This window comes from Aythya fuligula, chromosome 9 (genome assembly GCF_009819795.1).
Source record: "Aythya fuligula isolate bAytFul2 chromosome 9, bAytFul2.pri, whole genome shotgun sequence".
NCBI lineage: Eukaryota > Metazoa > Chordata > Aves > Anseriformes > Anatidae > Aythya > Aythya fuligula.
In genome coordinates, this window is record NC_045567.1 from 8,834,300 (window position 1) to 8,858,871 (window position 24,572).

General features: G+C 59.0%; 1 protein-coding gene across 1 annotated transcript; it reads right to left on the reverse strand.

The window, feature by feature from the left end:
• Positions 1-21,404: 21,404 nt before the first annotated feature.
• Positions 21,405-23,031, reverse strand: LOC116492470 (PHD finger protein 7-like). Its single transcript, XM_032193239.1, has 5 exons — positions 22,915-23,031; positions 22,355-22,479; positions 21,943-22,105; positions 21,745-21,851; positions 21,405-21,525 (listed from the first exon to the last, which is right to left on the reverse strand). The coding sequence occupies exons 1-5, from the start codon at positions 23,029-23,031 to the stop codon at positions 21,405-21,407; spliced, it is 633 nt and encodes a 210-aa protein (XP_032049130.1).
• Positions 23,032-24,572: the final 1,541 nt, after the last annotated feature.

Sequence of the window (24,572 nt, forward strand, 5' to 3'; positions counted from 1 at the left end):
CGCTTTTGCAGTCAGGCTTTTTATCCTTTAGGAAGAATAATTGGAAGGTGTTTAATTCAAAATATTTGTATTTTATTTTCATTCATGTTAGGTTTTATATTATTCCTTAAAACAGCCCCTGTTGGAACATCCATTTAGGAGTCTTAGTCTAAAAAATGTGTAATGGCAGCTTTATGTCCAGTTATCACTAAAAATAAATTGCTGTAGGAATTTTGACTTGGTCGAAAATAGACAGGGAACACTTTAATTATGAAACTACTTTTTAAGTAGAAATCTGACTTGGGAAAGGAAAACTGCAAGCAGCAGTTTTCAAGGTTTAACATATAATATCCTTTTAGTATTCCAGCTTTCTTTCTGAATATTAGGAGATATCTGGAATAGACTATGGCAATAACCATGTATTGCTTCTCTCACATTGCACGTCCTGAAGACTTCCTTTTTCTCTTGTGGTACACTATATCATATTTCACAAAAGGCTATAATAAGTAATATGTATTTAGTGCTACATGTCTGAGTTATTTCCTTCAAACCTTTTAGATAATTTGGCTAATGTTACCAAAACCTTTCAATGTTTTTTGGTGTGTACCTCATAATTTTAGGTAATGTAAGCAGAATTAGGAAGGTGAAATGGACCAAATGCTGTTAATTAATGATATAATTTGAGTGCTCTTAGGAGTTGTTTCCTGTATAACTATTATTACTGCTTTTCTCATTCTGTGCCATCATTTGAGGAGATAAGTATTTTCTTGGAGATTGGTTAAAGACTAATTGTTCTAAAAAATGTTCTAAAAAATGTTCTAAAACATAAGTCCAAGTGAATCCTGGTGTAGTGGCACTCAGGGGCTGGTGTAGAACTGCTTGTTGCAGGTTTAAGGGAAATGCTGTAAAACACTGATAATGATGATGCATTGGTTACAGTTTGTAGATGACATTGTCTTAGATTAGGTGTTTTGTTGGACCTGGTTATGGGGGGGGGGGGGGGGAGAAGTATAGAAAATATACTTGTAGGCAATTTTTGCATTCAGATGGATGACATTTGAACTTTACTTTCAAGCACGGATGACAGAAAAGGCTTACCACCAGGTTATCCACCAGAATTGCTCTCATTGCATCTCAGCCTTTAGTATAACAAAATATCAAGTCTTCTACAGTACAAATGGGTAGCTGAAATATTTTTTACACTCCCTAATACTGTGAAAGGCAAGCATCTATTCTCACAAGAGGAAAACATGGAGGTTTGCAGACTGTTATAGCAGAGAAGGAGATGTTAAAAGGGAAAGTTGAACTGTAGTAAATGTTCCAGAATAAGTCTTTTGTCCATACCGCAATCTCTGGAATGAGTTGCCTTCAAACACAAGGTGAGAAGCAATTCCTTTTAAAAACAATGAATGTAACTAGCTAATTTTTGTGAAATTAAATCTGAGGTGTCAACCATTGCTTTACCAGTTGCATGGGTGAAGATCTGGCCTTTCCATGTTCTAGCAGGCAGCTATAGAAAATCTACTTGACTGCCCTGAAATGCTCACCAGTGAATTTCCTAAAAGCTCATTGCATCAGCCAGCTACTATAACAAACATGCTTGAACTGTATGCTAGATTCTCTGTTTTCCTCCTTTATGAAAGAAAAAACACCTGGAAAGGTCCACAAAAATAACTGTGGCCATTTTTAAGCAACTGAACTATTTTAATGCATCATTGCTGCTAAGCGCGAGGTCTGAAAGGCCAAAAAAACCTAGGTTGAATGGTGCATCTGAACTGGAAAGAATTGTTGTCACATACTCAACAGATTAAGGAAAAGAAGTGATGATACAAATAATGTGTAATTTCCAGAATTTACAGAAAGAGGCTGTGCACCCATAGTGAAAACTTTCCTTGCTGATGAGACCATTGCAAGTCAAATGCAACTTACATACTACTGTATTAAAATCACTGATATAAAACTGTATTTTCAGAGTAATAGTATTAACTTGTCATATATCTAGCTCTTCAACCTGAGATTTATGTTCATGCTGAAATATCTCTAGGGATGTAACTGTCAGCACCAGAAGCTCTAACTGCAAGTAATTTTGGTAACAAGTGTTGAAGCATTAAACTCTGTCGTATCGCTGAAATACCAAGAGTATCACCTGTTTTTGCTATGTTTCTAACACGGTATACTGTGGTCAGTAACTAATGCCCCTCAATTTCCCATGCCTCTAATAAAGATTATGTCAAAATCAATCTAACCCAGTCTGACTTAGATAAAAAAAAAAAAAAAAAAGGGGAAAAGATGCACCAGTTTGTTTTTTAAAAACAAATCATATGGTTCTTTAAAGTTCTGGATGGAGACAAGACCTAGATGAACTGCAAATGATTTCCAGCTTGTGCAAAATGGGCTAAATATTTCTGCTTCTACTGCTCTATCCTTAGTAGTAACCCTGAAGAAATCTTTTTCCAGACAGAAAGTAATAGGACTTTCTGTTATTAGCTTTGGCAGCATGTTAATTTGTCATACCTGTTTGCATCCCCTAGTCTCAGGTACAATTAGGAAATAGATCTGAAGATCTGAGTAGCCTGTTAAAACATACACACAAACATTGACCTAGAGCCTTTCAAAAAGGGGAGGAAGTTGCATTTATATTGTACATCAGACAAAAAATAAAAGGGATTAGTTGGATTTGGGCCAACCAATTTCCTCTTATCCCTGTCCACTTTTCATTCTCCTGCAAGAACCAAGATTAAAGGCACAAAACACTACTGTTTTCCTTCTTTAGAGCAATTCCTCTGTGGTGGTTTTACTCGGGTGGGCAGCCGAGTACCACCAGAGCCACTCTCATTCCCCCTTCTCAAAGGGGAAGGGGCAGAAAATACGACACAAAGAGCTCAAGAGTTGAGATAAGGACAAGGAGATCTCTCCACAATTATCATGACAGGCAAAGCATACTCAGAGTAGGGAGATCAGTAAGATTCATTGCTTATAAGTAAGAAGCTAGAGAAGTGAGAAACAAAGAAAAGAAACCAAAAGCACCTTCCCCCCATATGCCATCTTTTTCCCTCCCCCCCAAAGTGGGGAAGGGGAATGGGGGCTGTGGTCAGTCCACAGCACTTCTTCTCCACTGCTTCTTCTCGGTTACTCTCATCCCCTGTGCTGTGGGGTCCCTCCCACAGCTGCCGTCCTTCCCAAACTGATCCGGCGTGGGCTTCCCACAGGCAGCAGCTCCTCGAGAACTGCTCCAGTATGGGTCCGTCCCACAGGGTCCATCCCTCAGGAGCACACTGCTCCAGCCTGGGTCCCCCCCGGGCAGCAGCTCCCCCTACATCCCCTGCTCTTGCATGGGCTCCTCTCCACGGGCTACAGGTCTGGCCCCGAATCTGCTCCGGCAGGGGTCTTCCACAGGCCACAGCCTCTGTCACTGCAGGGCCACCTGCTCCAGCGTGGGCTCCTCCACGGGCTGCAGCGTGGACCCCTGCTCCACTGTGGTACTCCATGGGCTGCAGGGGGACAGCCTGCTGCACCAGGGGCCTCTCCACAGGCTGCAGGGGACTTGTGCTGCGTGCCTGGAGCACCTCTCCTCCTCCTTCTTCACTGACCTTGGCACCTGCAAGGCTGTTTCTCACTCCTTTCCCTCTCCCAGCTGCTGTGTAGATCTGTTTGTTTTGGTTGGTTTTTGTTTTTTTTCCCCTGTCTTTAATACGCTCTCACAGAGTCGTTGCTTGTTGGCTTGGCTCTGGCCAGCAGCGGGGCCCTTATTTAACATGGGGCAGCTTCTGGATTCTTCTCACAGAAGCCACCCCTATGGCCCCCTGCTCCCAAAACCTCGCCACAGAAACCCACTAGAGATGTGAGGCTGGGACATGAACTAGCAACAAGGTCACGTCCAGGCCCAGTCCTGCCCAGCCTCTTCATGAACGATCCGCAGGGCGGAGCAGGGCGTGCCCTCAGCAAGTCTGCTGCTGATCCAAGCTGGGAGGAGATAGGGATGCACCAGAGGGTGGTGCTGCCCTGCAGAGGGCCCTGGGCAGGCCGGAGAAATGGCCTGGCAGGATCCTCGTGGAGTTGACGGCAGGGAAGCTGGAAGCTGAGGCCCTGGGGAGGAAAGCTGGAGCCCCCAAGGCTTGTTGGAGTTGCCCCAGCTGGAGGACTGGGTCCAGTTGTGGGCTCCCCAGGACAGGAGAGCCATGGGCCTACTGGAGGGAGCGCAGTGAACGGCAGCCAAGCTGGTGGAAGGACTGGAGCATGTGTCCTCTGGGGAGAGCTGGAGAGAGCCGTGACTGCTCGTTGTGGAGAAGGCCTGTGGGGATCTGGCTGAAGGATATCGATATGCGAAGAGAAGGTGCAAAGGAGATGGAGCCAGGCTCTTCTCAGTGGTGCCCAGTGTCCACATGGCTGCAGGTGGCCCTGCTTGAGCATGGGGGTTGGAGCAGGTGACCTGCAGAGGTGCCTTCCAACCCCAACCCCACTGTGTGTCCGGTGGTTTTGCAGGGACCTGAACCAAAGCGGGGCCATTCAGCCAGGCCCGAGCACCGGGGCAGCTGTGAAGAGGCTGCCAGGAGGCTGCCGTTCTGGATTTGCAAGGTCTTCTTGCATTGAAGCTTTTCCTCCATTTTTCTTGCTTCCTCTTTTGGTTGAGGGAAGGAGGGAGTGACTGGTTCCTGATAGACCTTTTCTGTCCTCTGCAGACATCTCTGGTTTGATGCTTCCTTAATCGCTCCACTGATCTGTCGTGTTCTTCTCCCTTCTTTGTGGGCATCCTCTGCCTCCCTGTAGCATTCTCAAGGGTTAGTAGTGGTGGGAAGAGCAAGAGCAGCCTTTTGTGCAAAGAGCTGTGCTTGCGATGGGGCTGGGCCTGGCACTTGTAGTCTTGTGAACCTGGTGTGTCTTCATGGGCACCTGGCCCTTTCCTCTGCAGCTGGGAGTGCTTGGGGGTGGTCCTGAGCAAGGAAGGGGCTGTGGCCTCCCTCCTGTGTAGGGAAAGCTCCAGGCTGGCTGGTGACTGCAAGGGACAGCTGAGGCGAGGCAGGCCTCCAGAGCAAGCCAGGAGGTGTTGATCCGTATGGGAGGTGGGGAGGGTTCTCTTGATGAAGTACCTTCTATCTATCCTTCTATTTGCAGCCAGACCATTGCTGCAACTTGTTTTGCTTGAACTCTCTTTGCTGGAGCCCCTTCACAGGACACCGGATTTCAATCCCTAATGCTGAAACGAGAATCTCGCTGTCTCTGGGTGGTAACTCTGCATAGACCCTTCTTCCAAAGCGGAGGCTGAGCATCAGCTTCTGGTAGGAGAAGGTAGTTCGAGGCCACAACCACTCTTAAGTTATTCTTTAATAAATATATTCACTTAATAATAGTAAAAAAAAAAAAAAAAAAAAAAAGTGTGTGTTGGGCTAAATGTTTGTGCTCCGGTCCTGATTTGGTTGGTCTGTCTCTGCCTTGACTCTTCTCAGAGTTGTTCAAGTGCACACGTGCTGAGGCTCTGCTTCTGCTCAGCACAGCACTGGGGGTCCCCTTCGTGCTTGGTGGTCAGGTCTGTTTTGTTAAATAGCAGTGCCTCCTTTCTTCTTTTTTCTTTTTTGAGGGGTGGGTGTTTTGCGTGGATTTAGGTCTTAGTCGGAGTGTTCAAGAAGTGATACTCATATAGACAAAAAAGCAAAACCACTTTATTTGTACAGGAAAATGCACAGGAAAATGCAAGCGAGCTGCAGCACACTGTGCTGAGTGGCTGAGGGAAAGAGCAGGATGGGAAACAACGGAGTTGTTTTCTCCTTTTGGTCAGCTTTGTGCGCTGTTTTTGTTCTTCCTGGTAAGCATTGTTCTCAGGCTCTGGGTTAGGCTAACTACCTGCCTCTGCGCTGTAGGGACAGTTTCCAAAGCTAGGAGAACACTGGTGGGTCCCTTCCAGCTTGAGGGATCGTCTCCTGCCCAAGCTCTCTCCCTAGCAGCATGACTCTGGAGCCATCCCAATTCCATCTCCGTCCTGGCTCCATCAGCCAGGCCCATTTCTGTCCCGGAGACCCAGCTCCATCTCCCCATCCAGTTCCAGGCTTGGTCTCGCCTCCATCTCTTCTCCTGGCTCCGTCGCTCTTCCTCCTCAGCAAGTCCCAGCTCCTTCGCCGTGTCTCAGCTCCATCCCCTCATCTCGGCAGGAGCTGAGTGCCACCCCTCGCCTGCCTTTGGGTGCGAGCGTTCCCCCACTGAGCACCTCCTTGAGGTCCTCTCCGTGAAGGCCGCCCGCAAGTGCACAGCCCGACCCTGTCTGGCGGCGGGACACCGCGATGGATCTTCTGTCCCCAGGCCGGGCTCAGGGCTGTGGCCGGCTGTAGGGGCTGTGGCGCTGGGGCAGCACCCTGCCACGGCCGGCTCTCCTGTGCGGTGGTGAGGGTGAGGAGCTGGGAGCTGCAAGGGGAGGCAGGAAGGTCAGCGGATCTGCCCACCCTGCCTGGCCTGCAGAGGGCACGGAGGGCTCTGCCGCCCCGAGCCTGAGCACGCCGTGCCCCTTACCAGTGGCCGGGCCAGCGCAGCCAGCGCACTCCCACTGCTGCGTGGTGTCCCCAGGGCGGGAGCATCGGCGGTGGGTCCCGCTGGCGGCACAGGAGAAGCAGAGCAAGTGCCCGAAGCGCCTGTCCCTGTGGAAGAGAGACTCCCCGTGTGAGCAGGACGCCGCTCCGGGCGCATGGTGTCCCTGCGGGCTGGCAGAGGGAGGGAAGGGCCTCCTACCTGGATGCAGCCCCGGTGGAACCAGGCGTGCTTGCAGGAGGGGCACACCATGGTGGTGTAGGAGAGGCTGTCCTCCACCACCTCCATGCAGATGATGCACGTGGTGTGCCCCTCCTGCAGCGTCTCCACGGTCTGCTGCGGGCGGTGCTCCCAGCAGAAGGAGCTGGGTGAGGACGGAAGAGTTGAGTGAGGCCAGGGAGCGCCAGAGGCCCTGCACAGCTCTGGCCAGAGCCTGGAGAGGACAGCAGCTCCCCAGGGGCATACGAGCCCCCCCTGTCAGCCCTCTCCTCCCCAAAGGAGCCCCCCAGCCACCATTTCCCTGCTGGGCCCCGGGGCACGCGTGCCACACCGGGGACTCTGCCTGCAGGGCGCAGGCTGAGGGGGCTGCAGCCCAAGCTAGGGCAGCTCGTACCTGTACTCCCCAAAGAACTGTTTCCTGCTGAAGCTCTATCCCTACCAGCGTGACTCTGTCCCTCCGTCCCAATTGCATCTCTTCTCCTGGCTCCGTCGCTCTTCCTCCTCAGCAAGTCCCAGCTCCTTCGCCCTGTCTCAGCTCCATCCCCTCATCTCGGCAGGAGCTGAGTGCCACCCCTCGCCTGCCTTTAGGTGCAAGAGTTCCCCCACTGCTCACCTCTTGGAGGTCCTCTCCATGAAGGCCGCCCGCAAGTGCACAACCCGACCCTGTCTGGCGGCGGGACACCACGATGGATCTTCTGTCCCCAGGCCGGGCTCAGGGCTGTGGCCGGCTGTAGGGGCTGTGGCGCTGGGGCAGCACCCTGCCACGGCCGGCTCTCCTGTGCGGTGGTGAGGGTGAGGAGCTGGGAGCTGCAAGGGGAGGCAGGAAGGTCAGCGGATCTGCCCACCCTGCCTGGCCTGCAGAGGGCACGGAGGGCTCTGCCGCCCCGAGCCTGAGCACGCCGTGCCCCTTACCAGTGGCCGGGCCAGCGCAGCCAGCGCACTCCCACTGCTGCGTGGTGTCCCCAAGGCCGGAGCATCGGCGGTGGGTCCCGCTGGCGGCACAGGAGGAGCAGAGCAGCAGCTGCCAGGGCCTGGGGAAGAAGTTGTGCTGGTGAGCACGCAGAGCCCAGCAGGCAGTGGCGCCACAAAGGCCCCCAAGGCTCCAGAAGCATTGCTCGTGGCGCCCCAGCAGAGGGGAAGGTGCCTGGGCAGAGCCCCAGCAGCCACTGCACGGCTTGGTGGAGATCTGGCTCACAGCCCCCAGCAGCCGGGGAGCTGCTGCTGTGGATGCTCACCCTTCCTCTTCCCACTGCTCCCGGCCTCCCCTGTACAGGCACTGCCTGGCATCGCAGCGGCCATGCAGCTGTGGCAGTGCCAGCTCCTCCTCCTCGTCCTGCTCGCAAGCCGGCTTTCTTCAAGAGAAAGTAGGAAAGGTCACGAGCTCATGGGGCACTCAGCAAGTGTCAGTGCTGATGCTGGGACAGGGCTCAGGGGCATCCCTGGCAGCAGGCCAGCATCGTCCTGTCCCCCAGGCAGCCCCTTTTGTTGGGGACAGTCTGCCTGGAGGGCTTAGGGCCTGGGGCTGTGCCCTCTCCTGCCTTGAGTGGGTGGGAAGGAAGAAAGGAACGCACATGTGCGGCACGCGGATTCCCATCTGCTCCATCTCAGGGACAAAGCGCTCCTGGTCCCGGCAGTGAGGACACGCAAAGTGCCTGAGGCACGCCCGAAGCGCCTGTCCCTGTGGAAGAGAGACTCCCCGTGTGAGCAGGACGCCGCTCCGGGCGCATGGTGTCCCTGCGGGCTGGCAGAGGGAGGGAAGGGCCTCCTACCTGGATGCAGCCCCGGTGGAACCAGGCGTGCTTGCAGGAGGGGCACACCATGGTGGTGTAGGAGAGGCTGTCCTCCACCACCTCCATGCAGATGATGCACGTGGTGTGCCCCTCCTGCAGCGTCTCCACGGTCTGCTGCGGGCGGTGCTCCCAGCAGAAGGAGCTGGGTGAGGACGGAAGAGTTGAGTGAGGCCAGGGAGCGCCAGAGGCCCTGCACAGCTCTGGCCAGAGCCTGGAGAGGACAGCAGCTCCCCAGGGGCATACGAGCCCCCCCTGTCAGCCCTCTCCTCCCCAAAGGAGCCCCCCAGCCACCATTTCCCTGCTGGGCCCCGGGGCACGCGTGCCACACCGGGGACTCTGCCTGCAGGGCGCAGGCTGAGGGGGCTGCAGCCCAAGCTAGGGCAGCTCGTACCTGTACTCCCCAAAGAACTGCGAGATGCAGCCCCGCTGGGAGCTGCAGGGCAGGTGGAACCGGCGCGAGCACCGCTTCTGCCGGCAGGCGAGGGTGGCCCCCTTCTTGCGGCAGATGCAGCAGCGCTGCAAAGAGCACAGCAGCCCCGTCAGTGACGTGGCCGGGGCCACTGGGACTTGCCCGGAGCTTGTCCAGAGCCTCGAGGATTTCTTTGCCAGGGCTTGGGCTCAGCTGCCACAAGTCTCGTCTGCTCCAAAAAAGCCCTCACCTTGCGAGCTGCCCGAGCCGCTACCCGCCTGATATCCGCGGAGAGGAATCCGAAGATTCCTTCCCCTTCAGCGCCTCGCTGGTACAGGCCCTGGGCTGGATACTGGAAGACAAAAAAGCCCCGCAGCTGCTCAGGGCAAGGAGATAGGGACCATGGTGGGGAGGCTGTGCTGGGAGCGCAGCAGGAGGAGGTGACAGCCAGCGAGCAGCGCGCTGGGGATGACACAGTCCTGTGGGCTCCAGGTGCCAGTCAAGGGGTTGGGGAAAGGCGCGGGCAGCCGCGGGGAGCTCACCAGGCAGTTCACGTGGGCGCAGACCCCGTCCACCTGCTGCATCGGCCCGCAGCCATCCAAGCTGGTGTCCGAGCGGTGGCACAGCACGCACTCTGGGGGAGGCAGGGCGGCAGCCATGGATGAGAGCATCCCCCCACTGAGCACCTGGCAGGTGTCCCCGAGGGACGCCCGCAAGGGCAAGGGCAAGGGCAAGGGCAAGGGCAAGGGCAAGGGCAAGGGCAAGGGCCTGGTCGGGGGCTCCTGGCAGGGCGTCCCCGGGTGTCCGCAGCCCAAGCGGCTCTGCACAGCCCCAGGGGGTGCTCAGGGCCCTCCACCTCCAGGGAGCTGCTGGGGCATCTGCTCTCACCGTCCTCCTGTGCCTCAGGGGCCTTCTCCTCCTCTACGGCAGCCATGCTGCGCAGCAACTCCTCGCCTCGCCTGGCCTCGCCTCGCTGCCAGGAGCTGCTGCCTCCACGCCTGGCGCTCACTAGAGACGCAAAGTCCCTCCCAGACTCGCCTGTGTCACTGGTGTCAATGTTGTCCCTCAGCGTCGCTAGGAGACCATGGAATGGTGGATGATGCGGCAGGGCCCAGGAGCTCCCCCAGCCTCACAGACACCCCCTGGGCTTCCAAGCCCACGGTGCAGCCTCTTCATCCCCGTGAATGGCCGTGGTGGCTTGGCCTAGGCTGGCGGCCAGGCGCCCACCCAGCTGCTGTCTCGTTCCCTCGTCAGCGTGACAGGGAGAGAAAAGACGAGGGAGAAACCCTCGTGGGTTGTGACGAGGGCACAGGGAGATGGCTCGCGGGCTGCTGGAGAAGCAGAGAAGTGAGAAACAAAGAAGCAAAATGAAACACCACCACCACCTTTCCCCCAGCCATCCTCTTCCACCTCTTCCCCCCGAGTGGCGTAGGAGAACGGGGGAATGGTGGCTGCGGTCAGTCTCTAGCACTTCGTCTCTGCCGCTCCTTCTCGCTCACTCTTGTCCCCTGCTCCAACGTGGGGTCCCTCCCACAGCTGCCGTCCTTCCCAAACTGATCCGGCGTGGGCTGCCCACAGGCAGCAGCTCCTCGAGAACTGCTCCAGTATGGGTCCGTCCCACAGGGTCCATCCCTCAGGAGCACACTGCTCCAGCCTGGGTCCCCCCCGGGCAGCAGCTCCCCCTACATCCCCTGCTCTTGCATGGGCTCCTCTCCACGGGCTACAGGTCTGGCCCCGAATCTGCTCCGGCAGGGGTCTTCCACAGGCCACAGCCTCTGTCACTGCAGGGCCACCTGCTCCAGCGTGGGCTCCTCCACGGGCTGCAGCGTGGACCCCTGCTCCACTGTGGTACTCCATGGGCTGCAGGGGGACAGCCTGCTGCACCAGGGGCCTCTCCACAGGCTGCAGGGGACTTGTGCTGCGTGCCTGGAGCACCTCTCCTCCTCCTTCTTCACTGACCTTGGCACCTGCAAGGCTGTTTCTCACTCCTTTCCCTCTCCCAGCTGCTGTGTAGATCTGTTTGTTTTGGTTGGTTTTTGTTTTTTTTCCCCTGTCTTTAATACGCTCTCACAGAGTCGTTGCTTGTTGGCTTGGCTCTGGCCAGCAGCGGGGCCCTTATTTAACATGGGGCAGCTTCTGGATTCTTCTCACAGAAGCCACCCCTATGGCCCCCTGCTCCCAAAACCTCGCCACAGAAACCCACTAGAGATGTGAGGCTGGGACATGAACTAGCAACAAGGTCACGTCCAGGCCCAGTCCTGCCCAGCCTCTTCATGAACGATCCGCAGGGCGGAGCAGGGCGTGCCCTCAGCAAGTCTGCTGCTGATCCAAGCTGGGAGGAGATAGGGATGCACCAGAGGGTGGTGCTGCCCTGCAGAGGGCCCTGGGCAGGCCGGAGAAATGGCCTGGCAGGATCCTCGTGGAGTTGACGGCAGGGAAGCTGGAAGCTGAGGCCCTGGGGAGGAAAGCTGGAGCCCCCAAGGCTTGTTGGAGTTGCCCCAGCTGGAGGACTGGGTCCAGTTGTGGGCTCCCCAGGACAGGAGAGCCATGGGCCTACTGGAGGGAGCGCAGTGAACGGCAGCCAAGCTGGTGGAAGGACTGGAGCATGTGTCCTCTGGGGAGAGCTGGAGAGAGCCGTGACTGCTCGTTGTGGAGAAGGCCTGTGGGGATCTGGCTGAAGGATATCGATATGCGAAGAGAAGGTGCAAAGGAGATGGAGCCAGGCTCTTCTCAGTGGTGCCCAGTGTCCACATGGCTGCAGGTGGCCCTGCTTGAGCATGGGGGTTGGAGCAGGTGACCTGCAGAGGTGCCTTCCAACCCCAACCCCACTGTGTGTCCGGTGGTTTTGCAGGGACCTGAACCAAAGCGGGGCCATTCAGCCAGGCCCGAGCACCGGGGCAGCTGTGAAGAGGCTGCCAGGAGGCTGCCGTTCTGGATTTGCAAGGTCTTCTTGCATTGAAGCTTTTCCTCCATTTTTCTTGCTTCCTCTTTTGGTTGAGGGAAGGAGGGAGTGGCTGGTTCCTGATAGACCTTTTCTGTCCTCTGCAGACATCTCTGGTTTGATGCTTCCTTAATCGCTCCACTGATCTGTCGTGTTCTTCTCCCTTCTTTGTGGGCATCCTCTGCCTCCCTGTAGCATTCTCAAGGGTTAGTAGTGGTGGGAAGAGCAAGAGCAGCCTTTTGTGCAAAGAGCTGTGCTTGCGATGGGGCTGGGCCTGGCACTTGTAGTCTTGTGAACCTGGTGTGTCTTCATGGGCACCTGGCCCTTTCCTCTGCAGCTGGGAGTGCTTGGGGGTGGTCCTGAGCAAGGAAGGGGCTGTGGCCTCCCTCCTGTGTAGGGAAAGCTCCAGGCTGGCTGGTGACTGCAAGGGACAGCTGAGGCGAGGCAGGCCTCCAGAGCAAGCCAGGAGGTGTTGATCCGTATGGGAGGTGGGGAGGGTTCTCTTGATGAAGTACCTTCTATCTATCCTTCTATTTGCAGCCAGACCATTGCTGCAACTTGTTTTGCTTGAACTCTCTTTGCTGGAGCCCCTTCACAGGACACCGGATTTCAATCCCTAATGCTGAAACGAGAATCTCGCTGTCTCTGGGTGGTAACTCTGCATAGACCCTTCTTCCAAAGCGGAGGCTGAGCATCAGCTTCTGGTAGGAGAAGGTAGTTCGAGGCCACAACCACTCTTAAGTTATTCTTTAATAAATATATTCACTTAATAATAGTAAAAAAAAAAAAAAAAAAAAAAGTGTGTGTTGGGCTAAATGTTTGTGCTCCGGTCCTGATTTGGTTGGTCTGTCTCTGCCTTGACTCTTCTCAGAGTTGTTCAAGTGCACACGTGCTGAGGCTCTGCTTCTGCTCAGCACAGCACTGGGGGTCCCCTTCGTGCTTGGTGGTCAGGTCTGTTTTGTTAAATAGCAGTGCCTCCTTTCTTCTTTTTTCTTTTTTGAGGGGTGGGTGTTTTGCGTGGATTTAGGTCTTAGTCGGAGTGTTCAAGAAGTGATACTCATATAGACAAAAAAGCAAAACCACTTTATTTGTACAGGAAAATGCACAGGAAAATGCAAGCGAGCTGCAGCACACTGTGCTGAGTGGCTGAGGGAAAGAGCAGGATGGGAAACAACGGAGTTGTTTTCTCCTTTTGGTCAGCTTTGTGCGCTGTTTTTGTTCTTCCTGGTAAGCATTGTTCTCAGGCTCTGGGTTAGGCTAACTACCTGCCTCTGCGCTGTAGGGACAGTTTCCAAAGCTAGGAGAACACTGGTGGGTCCCTTCCAGCTTGAGGGATCGTCTCCTGCCCAAGCTCTCTCCCTAGCAGCATGACTCTGGAGCCATCCCAATTCCATCTCCGTCCTGGCTCCATCAGCCAGGCCCATTTCTGTCCCGGAGACCCAGCTCCATCTCCCCATCCAGTTCCAGGCTTGGTCTCGCCTCCATCTCTTCTCCTGGCTCCGTCGCTCTTCCTCCTCAGCAAGTCCCAGCTCCTTCGCCGTGTCTCAGCTCCATCCCCTCATCTCGGCAGGAGCTGAGTGCCACCCCTCGCCTGCCTTTGGGTGCGAGCGTTCCCCCACTGAGCACCTCCTTGAGGTCCTCTCCGTGAAGGCCGCCCGCAAGTGCACAGCCCGACCCTGTCTGGCGGCGGGACACCGCGATGGATCTTCTGTCCCCAGGCCGGGCTCAGGGCTGTGGCCGGCTGTAGGGGCTGTGGCGCTGGGGCAGCACCCTGCCACGGCCGGCTCTCCTGTGCGGTGGTGAGGGTGAGGAGCTGGGAGCTGCAAGGGGAGGCAGGAAGGTCAGCGGATCTGCCCACCCTGCCTGGCCTGCAGAGGGCACGGAGGGCTCTGCCGCCCCGAGCCTGAGCACGCCGTGCCCCTTACCAGTGGCCGGGCCAGCGCAGCCAGCGCACTCCCACTGCTGCGTGGTGTCCCCAGGGCGGGAGCATCGGCGGTGGGTCCCGCTGGCGGCACAGGAGAAGCAGAGCAAGTGCCCGAAGCGCCTGTCCCTGTGGAAGAGAGACTCCCCGTGTGAGCAGGACGCCGCTCCGGGCGCATGGTGTCCCTGCGGGCTGGCAGAGGGAGGGAAGGGCCTCCTACCTGGATGCAGCCCCGGTGGAACCAGGCGTGCTTGCAGGAGGGGCACACCATGGTGGTGTAGGAGAGGCTGTCCTCCACCACCTCCATGCAGATGATGCACGTGGTGTGCCCCTCCTGCAGCGTCTCCACGGTCTGCTGCGGGCGGTGCTCCCAGCAGAAGGAGCTGGGTGAGGACGGAAGAGTTGAGTGAGGCCAGGGAGCGCCAGAGGCCCTGCACAGCTCTGGCCAGAGCCTGGAGAGGACAGCAGCTCCCCAGGGGCATACGAGCCCCCCCTGTCAGCCCTCTCCTCCACAGACGAGGCCCCCAGCCACCATTTCCCCACATGTCCTGGCTGGGGCTCTGCCCTTCCCTGCTGGGCCCCAGGGCACTCGTGCTACACTGGGGACTCTGCCTGCAGGGCGGAGGCAGAGGGGGCTGCAGCCCAAGCTAGGGCAGCTCGTACCTGTACTCCCCAAAGAACTGTTTCCTGCTGAAGCTCTATCCCTACCAGCGTGACTCTGTCCCTCCGTCCCAATTGCATCTCTTCTCCTGGCTCCGTCGCTCTTCCTCCTCAGCAAGTCCCAGCTCCTTCGCCCTGTCTCAGCTCCATCCCCTCATCTCGGCAGGAGCTGAGTGCCACCCCTCGCCTGCCTTTAGGTGCAAGAGTTCCCCCACTGCTCACCTCTTGGAGGTCCTCTCCATGAAGGCCGCCCGCAAGTGCACAGCCCGACCCTGTCTGGCGGCGGGACACCACGATGGATCTTCTGTCCCCAGGCCGGGCTCAGGGCTGTGGCCGGCTGTAGGGGCTGTGGCGCTGGGGCAGCACCCTGCCACGGCCGGCTCTCCTGTGCGGTGGTGAGGGTGAGGAGCTGGGAGCTGCAAGGGGAGGCAGGAAGGTCAGCGGATCTGCCCACCCTGCCTGGCCTGCAGAGGGCACGGAGGGCTCTGCCGCCCCGAGCCTGAGCACGCCGTGCCCCTTACCAGTGGCCGGGCCAGCGCAGCCAGCGCACTCCCACTGCTGCGTGGTGTCCCCAAGGCCGGAGCATCGGCGGTGGGTCCCGCTGGCGGCACAGGAGGAGCAGAGCAGCAGCTGCCAGGGCCTGGGGAAGAAGTTGTGCTGGTGAGCACGCAGAGCCCAGCAGGCAGTGGCGCCACAAAGGCCCCCAAGGCTCCAGAAGCATTGCTCGTGGCGCCCCAGCAGAGGGGAAGGTGCCTGGGCAGAGCCCCAGCAGCCACTGCACGGCTTGGTGGAGATCTGGCTCACAGCCCCCAGCAGCCGGGGAGCTGCTGCTGTGGATGCTCACCCTTCCTCTTCCCACTGCTCCCGGCCTCCCCTGTACAGGCACTGCCTGGCATCGCAGCGGCCATGCAGCTGTGGCAGTGCCAGCTCCTCCTCCTCGTCCTGCTCGCAAGCCGGCTTTCTTCAAGAGAAAGTAGGAAAGGTCACGAGCTCATGGGGCACTCAGCAAGTGTCAGTGCTGATGCTGGGACAGGGCTCAGGGGCATCCCTGGCAGCAGGCCAGCATCGTCCTGTCCCCCAGGCAGCCCCTTTTGTTGGGGACAGTCTGCCTGGAGGGCTTAGGGCCTGGGGCTGTGCCCTCTCCTGCCTTGAGTGGGTGGGAAGGAAGAAAGGAACGCACATGTGCGGCACGCGGATTCCCATCTGCTCCATCTCAGGGACAAAGCGCTCCTGGTCCCGGCAGTGAGGACACGCAAAGTGCCTGAGGCACGCCCGAAGCGCCTGTCCCTGTGGAAGAGAGACTCCCCGTGTGAGCAGGACGCCGCTCCGGGCGCATGGTGTCCCTGCGGGCTGGCAGAGGGAGGGAAGGGCCTCCTACCTGGATGCAGCCCCGGTGGAACCAGGCGTGCTTGCAGGAGGGGCACACCATGGTGGTGTAGGAGAGGCTGTCCTCCACCACCTCCATGCAGATGATGCACGTGGTGTGCCCCTCCTGCAGCGTCTCCACGGTCTGCTGCGGGCGGTGCTCCCAGCAGAAGGAGCTGGGTGAGGACGGAAGAGTTGAGTGAGGCCAGGGAGCGCCAGAGGCCCTGCACAGCTCTGGCCAGAGCCTGGAGAGGACAGCAGCTCCCCAGGGGCATACGAGCCCCCCCTGTCAGCCCTCTCCTCCCCAAAGGAGCCCCCCAGCCACCATTTCCCTGCTGGGCCCCGGGGCACGCGTGCCACACCGGGGACTCTGCCTGCAGGGCGCAGGCTGAGGGGGCTGCAGCCCAAGCTAGGGCAGCTCGTACCTGTACTCCCCAAAGAACTGCGAGATGCAGCCCCGCTGGGAGCTGCAGGGCAGGTGGAACCGGCGCGAGCACCGCTTCTGCCGGCAGGCGAGGGTGGCCCCCTTCTTGCGGCAGATGCAGCAGCGCTGCAAAGAGCACAGCAGCCCCGTCAGTGACGTGGCCGGGGCCACTGGGACTTGCCCGGAGCTTGTCCAGAGCCTCGAGGATTTCTTTGCCAGGGCTTGGGCTCAGCTGCCACAAGTCTCGTCTGCTCCAAAAAAGCCCTCACCTTGCGAGCTGCCCGAGCCGCTACCCGCCTGATATCCGCGGAGAGGAATCCGAAGATTCCTTCCCCTTCAGCGCCTCGCTGGTACAGGCCCTGGGCTGGATACTGGAAGACAAAAAAGCCCCGCAGCTGCTCAGGGCAAGGAGATAGGGACCATGGTGGGGAGGCTGTGCTGGGAGCGCAGCAGGAGGAGGTGACAGCCAGCGAGCAGCGCGCTGGGGATGACACAGTCCTGTGGGCTCCAGGTGCCAGTCAAGGGGTTGGGGAAAGGCGCGGGCAGCCGCGGGGAGCTCACCAGGCAGTTCACGTGGGCGCAGACCCCGTCCACCTGCTGCATCGGCCCGCAGCCATCCAAGCTGGTGTCCGAGCGGTGGCACAGCACGCACTCTGGGGGAGGCAGGGCGGCAGCCATGGATGAGAGCATCCCCCCACTGAGCACCTGGCAGGTGTCCCCGAGGGACGCCCGCAAGGGCAAGGGCAAGGGCAAGGGCAAGGGCAAGGGCAAGGGCAAGGGCCTGGTCGGGGGCTCCTGGCAGGGCGTCCCCGGGTGTCCGCAGCCCAAGCGGCTCTGCACAGCCCCAGGGGGTGCTCAGGGCCCTCCACCTCCAGGGAGCTGCTGGGGCATCTGCTCTCACCGTCCTCCTGTGCCTCAGGGGCCTTCTCCTCCTCTACGGCAGCCATGCTGCGCAGCAACTCCTCGCCTCGCCTGGCCTCGCCTCGCTGCCAGGAGCTGCTGCCTCCACGCCTGGCGCTCACTAGAGACGCAAAGTCCCTCCCAGACTCGCCTGTGTCACTGGTGTCAATGTTGTCCCTCAGCGTCGCTAGGAGACCATGGAATGGTGGATGATGCGGCAGGGCCCAGGAGCTCCCCCAGCCTCACAGACACCCCCTGGGCTTCCAAGCCCACGGTGCAGCCTCTTCATCCCCGTGAATGGCCGTGGTGGCTTGGCCTAGGCTGGCGGCCAGGCGCCCACCCAGCTGCTGTCTCGTTCCCTCGTCAGCGTGACAGGGAGAGAAAAGACGAGGGAGAAACCCTCGTGGGTTGTGACGAGGGCACAGGGAGATGGCTCGCGGGCTGCTGGAGAAGCAGAGAAGTGAGAAACAAAGAAACAAAATGAAACACCACCACCACCTTTCCCCCAGCCATCCTCTTCCACCTCTTCCCCCCGAGTGGCGTAGGAGAACGGGGGAATGGTGGCTGCGGTCAGTCTCTAGCACTTCGTCTCTGCCGCTCCTTCTCGCTCACTCTTGTCCCCTGCTCCAACGTGGGGTCCCTCCCACAGCTGCCGTCCTTCCCAAACTGATCCGGCGTGGGCTGCCCACAGGCAGCAGCTCCTCGAGAACTGCTCCAGTATGGGTCCGTCCCACAGGGTCCATCCCTCAGGAGCACACTGCTCCAGCCTGGGTCCCCCCCGGGCAGCAGCTCCCCCTACATCCCCTGCTCTTGCATGGGCTCCTCTCCACGGGCTACAGGTCTGGCCCCGAATCTGCTCCGGCAGGGGTCTTCCACAGGCCACAGCCTCTGTCACTGCAGGGCCACCTGCTCCAGCGTGGGCTCCTCCACGGGCTGCAGCGTGGACCCCTGCTCCACTGTGGTACTCCATGGGCTGCAGGGGGACAGCCTGCTGCACCAGGGGCCTCTCCACAGGCTGCAGGGGACTTGTGCTGCGTGCCTGGAGCACCTCTCCTCCTCCTTCTTCACTGACCTTGGCACCTGCAAGGCTGTTTCTCACTCCTTTCCCTCTCCCAGCTGCTGTGTAGATCTGTTTGTTTTGGTTGGTTTTTGTTTTTTTCCCCTGTCTTTAATACGCTCTCACAGAGTCGTTGCTTGTTGGCTTGGCTCTGGCCAGCAGCGGGGCCCTTATTTAACATGGGGCAGCTTCTGGATTCTTCTCACAGAAGCCACCCCTATGGCCCCCTGCTCCCAAAACCTCGCCACAGAAACCCACTAGAGATGTGAGGCTGGGACATGAACTAGCAACAAGGTCACGTCCAGGCCCAGTCCTGCCCAGCCTCTTCATGAACGATCCGCAGGGCGGAGCAGGGCGTGCCCTCAGCAAGTCTGCTGCTGATCCAAGCTGGGAGGAGATAGGGATGCACCAGAGGGTGGTGCTGCCCTGCAGAGGGCCCTGGGCAGGCCGGAGAAATGGCCTGGCAGGATCCTCGTGGAGTTGACGGCAGGGAAGCTGGAAGCTGAGGCCCTGGGGAGGAAAGCTGGAGCCCCCAAGGCTTGTTGGAGTTGCCCCAGCTGGAGGACTGGGTCCAGTTGTGGGCTCCCCAGGACAGGAGAGCCATGGGCCTACTGGAGGGAGCGCAGTGAACGGCAGCCAAGCTGGTGGAAGGACTGGAGCATGTGTCCTCTGGGGAGAGCTGGAGAGAGCCGTGACTGCTCGTTGTGGGGATCTGGCTGAAGGATATCGATATGCGAAGAGAAGGTGCAAAGGAGATGGAGCCAGGCTCTTCTCAGTGGTGCCCAGTGTCCACATGGCTGCAGGTGGCCCTGCTTGAGCATGGGGGTTGGAGCAGGTGACCTGCAGAGGTGCCTTCCAACCCCAACCCCACTGTGTGTCCGGTGGTTTTGCAGGGACCTGAACCAAAGCGGGGCCATTCAGCCAGGCCCGAGCACCGGGGCAGCTGTGAAGAGGCTGCCAGGAGGCTGCCGTTCTGGATTTGCAAGGTCTTCTTGCATTGAAGCTTTTCCTCCATTTTTCTTGCTTCCTCTTTTGGTTGAGGGAAGGAGGGAGTGACTGGTTCCTGATAGACCTTTTCTGTCCTCTGCAGACATCTCTGGTTTGATGCTTCCTTAATCGCTCCACTGATCTGTCGTGTTCTTCTCCCTTCTTTGTGGGCATCCTCTGCCTCCCTGTAGCATTCTCAAGGGTTAGTAGTGGTGGGAAGAGCAAGAGCAGCCTTTTGTGCAAAGAGCTGTGCTTGCGATGGGGCTGGGCCTGGCACTTGTAGTCTTGTGAACCTGGTGTGTCTTCATGGGCACCTGGCCCTTTCCTCTGCAGCTGGGAGTGCTTGGGGGTGGTCCTGAGCAAGGAAGGGGCTGTGGCCTCCCTCCTGTGTAGGGAAAGCTCCAGGCTGGCTGGTGACTGCAAGGGACAGCTGAGGCGAGGCAGGCCTCCAGAGCAAGCCAGGAGGTGTTGATCCGTATGGGAGGTGGGGAGGGTTCTCTTGATGAAGTACCTTCTATCTATCCTTCTATTTGCAGCCAGACCATTGCTGCAACTTGTTTTGCTTGAACTCTCTTTGCTGGAGCCCCTTCACAGGACACCGGATTTCAATCCCTAATGCTGAAACGAGAATCTCGCTGTCTCTGGGTGGTAACTCTGCATAGACCCTTCTTCCAAAGCGGAGGCTGAGCATCAGCTTCTGGTAGGAGAAGGTAGTTCGAGGCCACAACCACTCTTAAGTTATTCTTTAATAAATATATTCACTTAATAATAGTAAAAAAAAAAAAAAAAAAAAAGTGTGTGTTGGGCTAAATGTTTGTGCTCCGGTCCTGATTTGGTTGGTCTGTCTCTGCCTTGACTCTTCTCAGAGTTGTTCAAGTGCACACGTGCTGAGGCTCTGCTTCTGCTCAGCACAGCACTGGGGGTCCCCTTCGTGCTTGGTGGTCAGGTCTGTTTTGTTAAATAGCAGTGCCTCCTTTCTTCTTTTTTCTTTTTTGAGGGGTGGGTGTTTTGCGTGGATTTAGGTCTTAGTCGGAGTGTTCAAGAAGTGATACTCATATAGACAAAAAAGCAAAACCACTTTATTTGTACAGGAAAATGCACAGGAAAATGCAAGCGAGCTGCAGCACACTGTGCTGAGTGGCTGAGGGAAAGAGCAGGATGGGAAACAACGGAGTTGTTTTCTCCTTTTGGTCAGCTTTGTGCGCTGTTTTTGTTCTTCCTGGTAAGCATTGTTCTCAGGCTCTGGGTTAGGCTAACTACCTGCCTCTGCGCTGTAGGGACAGTTTCCAAAGCTAGGAGAACACTGGTGGGTCCCTTCCAGCTTGAGGGATCGTCTCCTGCCCAAGCTCTCTCCCTAGCAGCATGACTCTGGAGCCATCCCAATTCCATCTCCGTCCTGGCTCCATCAGCCAGGCCCATTTCTGTCCCGGAGACCCAGCTCCATCTCCCCATCCAGTTCCAGGCTTGGTCTCGCCTCCATCTCTTCTCCTGGCTCCGTCGCTCTTCCTCCTCAGCAAGTCCCAGCTCCTTCGCCGTGTCTCAGCTCCATCCCCTCATCTCGGCAGGAGCTGAGTGCCACCCCTCGCCTGCCTTTGGGTGCGAGCGTTCCCCCACTGAGCACCTCCTTGAGGTCCTCTCCGTGAAGGCCGCCCGCAAGTGCACAGCCCGACCCTGTCTGGCGGCGGGACACCACGATGGATCTTCTGTCCCCAGGCCGGGCTCAGGGCTGTGGCCGGCTGTAGGGGCTGTGGCGCTGGGGCAGCACCCTGCCACGGCCGGCTCTCCTGTGCGGTGGTGAGGGTGAGGAGCTGGGAGCTGCAAGGGGAGGCAGGAAGGTCAGCGGATCTGCCCACCCTGCCTGGCCTGCAGAGGGCACGGAGGGCTCTGCCGCCCCGAGCCTGAGCACGCCGTGCCCCTTACCAGTGGCCGGGCCAGCGCAGCCAGCGCACTCCCACTGCTGCGTGGTGTCCCCAAGGCCGGAGCATCGGCGGTGGGTCCCGCTGGCGGCACAGGAGGAGCAGAGCAGCAGCTGCCAGGGCCTGGGGAAGAAGTTGTGCTGGTGAGCACGCAGAGCCCAGCAGGCAGTGGCGCCACAAAGGCCCCCAAGGCTCCAGAAGCATTGCTCGTGGCGCCCCAGCAGAGGGGAAGGTGCCTGGGCAGAGCCCCAGCAGCCACTGCACGGCTTGGTGGAGATCTGGCTCACAGCCCCCAGCAGCCGGGGAGCTGCTGCTGTGGATGCTCACCCTTCCTCTTCCCACTGCTCCCGGCCTCCCCTGTACAGGCACTGCCTGGCATCGCAGCGGCCATGCAGCTGTGGCAGTGCCAGCTCCTCCTCCTCGTCCTGCTCGCAAGCCGGCTTTCTTCAAGAGAAAGTAGGAAAGGTCACGAGCTCATGGGGCACTCAGCAAGTGTCAGTGCTGATGCTGGGACAGGGCTCAGGGGCATCCCTGGCAGCAGGCCAGCATCGTCCTGTCCCCCAGGCAGCCCCTTTTGTTGGGGACAGTCTGCCTGGAGGGCTTAGGGCCTGGGGCTGTGCCCTCTCCTGCCTTGAGTGGGTGGGAAGGAAGAAAGGAACGCACATGTGCGGCACGCGGATTCCCATCTGCTCCATCTCAGGGACAAAGCGCTCCTGGTCCCGGCAGTGAGGACACGCAAAGTGCCTGAGGCACGCCCGAAGCGCCTGTCCCTGTGGAAGAGAGACTCCCCGTGTGAGCAGGACGCCGCTCCGGGCGCATGGTGTCCCTGCGGGCTGGCAGAGGGAGGGAAGGGCCTCCTACCTGGATGCAGCCCCGGTGGAACCAGGCGTGCTTGCAGGAGGGGCACACCATGGTGGTGTAGGAGAGGCTGTCCTCCACCACCTCCATGCAGATGATGCACGTGGTGTGCCCCTCCTGCAGCGTCTCCACGGTCTGCTGCGGGCGGTGCTCCCAGCAGAAGGAGCTGGGTGAGGACGGAAGAGTTGAGTGAGGCCAGGGAGCGCCAGAGGCCCTGCACAGCTCTGGCCAGAGCCTGGAGAGGACAGCAGCTCCCCAGGGGCATACGAGCCCCCCCTGTCAGCCCTCTCCTCCCCAAAGGAGCCCCCCAGCCACCATTTCCCTGCTGGGCCCCGGGGCACGCGTGCCACACCGGGGACTCTGCCTGCAGGGCGCAGGCTGAGGGGGCTGCAGCCCAAGCTAGGGCAGCTCGTACCTGTACTCCCCAAAGAACTGCGAGATGCAGCCCCGCTGGGAGCTGCAGGGCAGGTGGAACCGGCGCGAGCACCGCTTCTGCCGGCAGGCGAGGGTGGCCCCCTTCTTGCGGCAGATGCAGCAGCGCTGCAAAGAGCACAGCAGCCCCGTCAGTGACGTGGCCGGGGCCACTGGGACTTGCCCGGAGCTTGTCCAGAGCCTCGAGGATTTCTTTGCCAGGGCTTGGGCTCAGCTGCCACAAGTCTCGTCTGCTCCAAAAAAGCCCTCACCTTGCGAGCTGCCCGAGCCGCTACCCGCCTGATATCCGCGGAGAGGAATCCGAAGATTCCTTCCCCTTCAGCGCCTCGCTGGTACAGGCCCTGGGCTGGATACTGGAAGACAAAAAAGCCCCGCAGCTGCTCAGGGCAAGGAGATAGGGACCATGGTGGGGAGGCTGTGCTGGGAGCGCAGCAGGAGGAGGTGACAGCCAGCGAGCAGCGCGCTGGGGATGACACAGTCCTGTGGGCTCCAGGTGCCAGTCAAGGGGTTGGGGAAAGGCGCGGGCAGCCGCGGGGAGCTCACCAGGCAGTTCACGTGGGCGCAGACCCCGTCCACCTGCTGCATCGGCCCGCAGCCATCCAAGCTGGTGTCCGAGCGGTGGCACAGCACGCACTCTGGGGGAGGCAGGGCGGCAGCCATGGATGAGAGCATCCCCCCACTGAGCACCTGGCAGGTGTCCCCGAGGGACGCCCGCAAGGGCAAGGGCAAGGGCAAGGGCAAGGGCAAGGGCAAGGGCAAGGGCCTGGTCGGGGGCTCCTGGCAGGGCGTCCCCGGGTGTCCGCAGCCCAAGCGGCTCTGCACAGCCCCAGGGGGTGCTCAGGGCCCTCCACCTCCAGGGAGCTGCTGGGGCATCTGCTCTCACCGTCCTCCTGTGCCTCAGGGGCCTTCTCCTCCTCTACGGCAGCCATGCTGCGCAGCAACTCCTCGCCTCGCCTGGCCTCGCCTCGCTGCCAGGAGCTGCTGCCTCCACGCCTGGCGCTCACTAGAGACGCAAAGTCCCTCCCAGACTCGCCTGTGTCACTGGTGTCAATGTTGTCCCTCAGCGTCGCTAGGAGACCATGGAATGGTGGATGATGCGGCAGGGCCCAGGAGCTCCCCCAGCCTCACAGACACCCCCTGGGCTTCCAAGCCCACGGTGCAGCCTCTTCATCCCCGTGAATGGCCGTGGTGGCTTGGCCTAGGCTGGCGGCCAGGCGCCCACCCAGCTGCTGTCTCGTTCCCTCGTCAGCGTGACAGGGAGAGAAAAGACGAGGGAGAAACCCTCGTGGGTTGTGACGAGGGCACAGGGAGATGGCTCGCGGGCTGCTGGAGAAGCAGAGAAGTGAGAAACAAAGAAACAAAATGAAACACCACCACCACCTTTCCCCCAGCCATCCTCTTCCACCTCTTCCCCCCGAGTGGCGTAGGAGAACGGGGGAATGGTGGCTGCGGTCAGTCTCTAGCACTTCGTCTCTGCCGCTCCTTCTCGCTCACTCTTGTCCCCTGCTCCAACGTGGGGTCCCTCCCACAGCTGCCGTCCTTCCCAAACTGATCCGGCGTGGGCTGCCCACAGGCAGCAGCTCCTCGAGAACTGCTCCAGTATGGGTCCGTCCCACAGGGTCCATCCCTCAGGAGCACACTGCTCCAGCCTGGGTCCCCCCCGGGCAGCAGCTCCCCCTACATCCCCTGCTCTTGCATGGGCTCCTCTCCACGGGCTACAGGTCTGGCCCCGAATCTGCTCCGGCAGGGGTCTTCCACAGGCCACAGCCTCTGTCACTGCAGGGCCACCTGCTCCAGCGTGGGCTCCTCCACGGGCTGCAGCGTGGACCCCTGCTCCACTGTGGTACTCCATGGGCTGCAGGGGGACAGCCTGCTGCACCAGGGGCCTCTCCACAGGCTGCAGGGGACTTGTGCTGCGTGCCTGGAGCACCTCTCCTCCTCCTTCTTCACTGACCTTGGCACCTGCAAGGCTGTTTCTCACTCCTTTCCCTCTCCCAGCTGCTGTGTAGATCTGTTTGTTTTGGTTGGTTTTTGTTTTTTTCCCCTGTCTTTAATACGCTCTCACAGAGTCGTTGCTTGTTGGCTTGGCTCTGGCCAGCAGCGGGGCCCTTATTTAACATGGGGCAGCTTCTGGATTCTTCTCACAGAAGCCACCCCTATGGCCCCCTGCTCCCAAAACCTCGCCACAGAAACCCACTAGA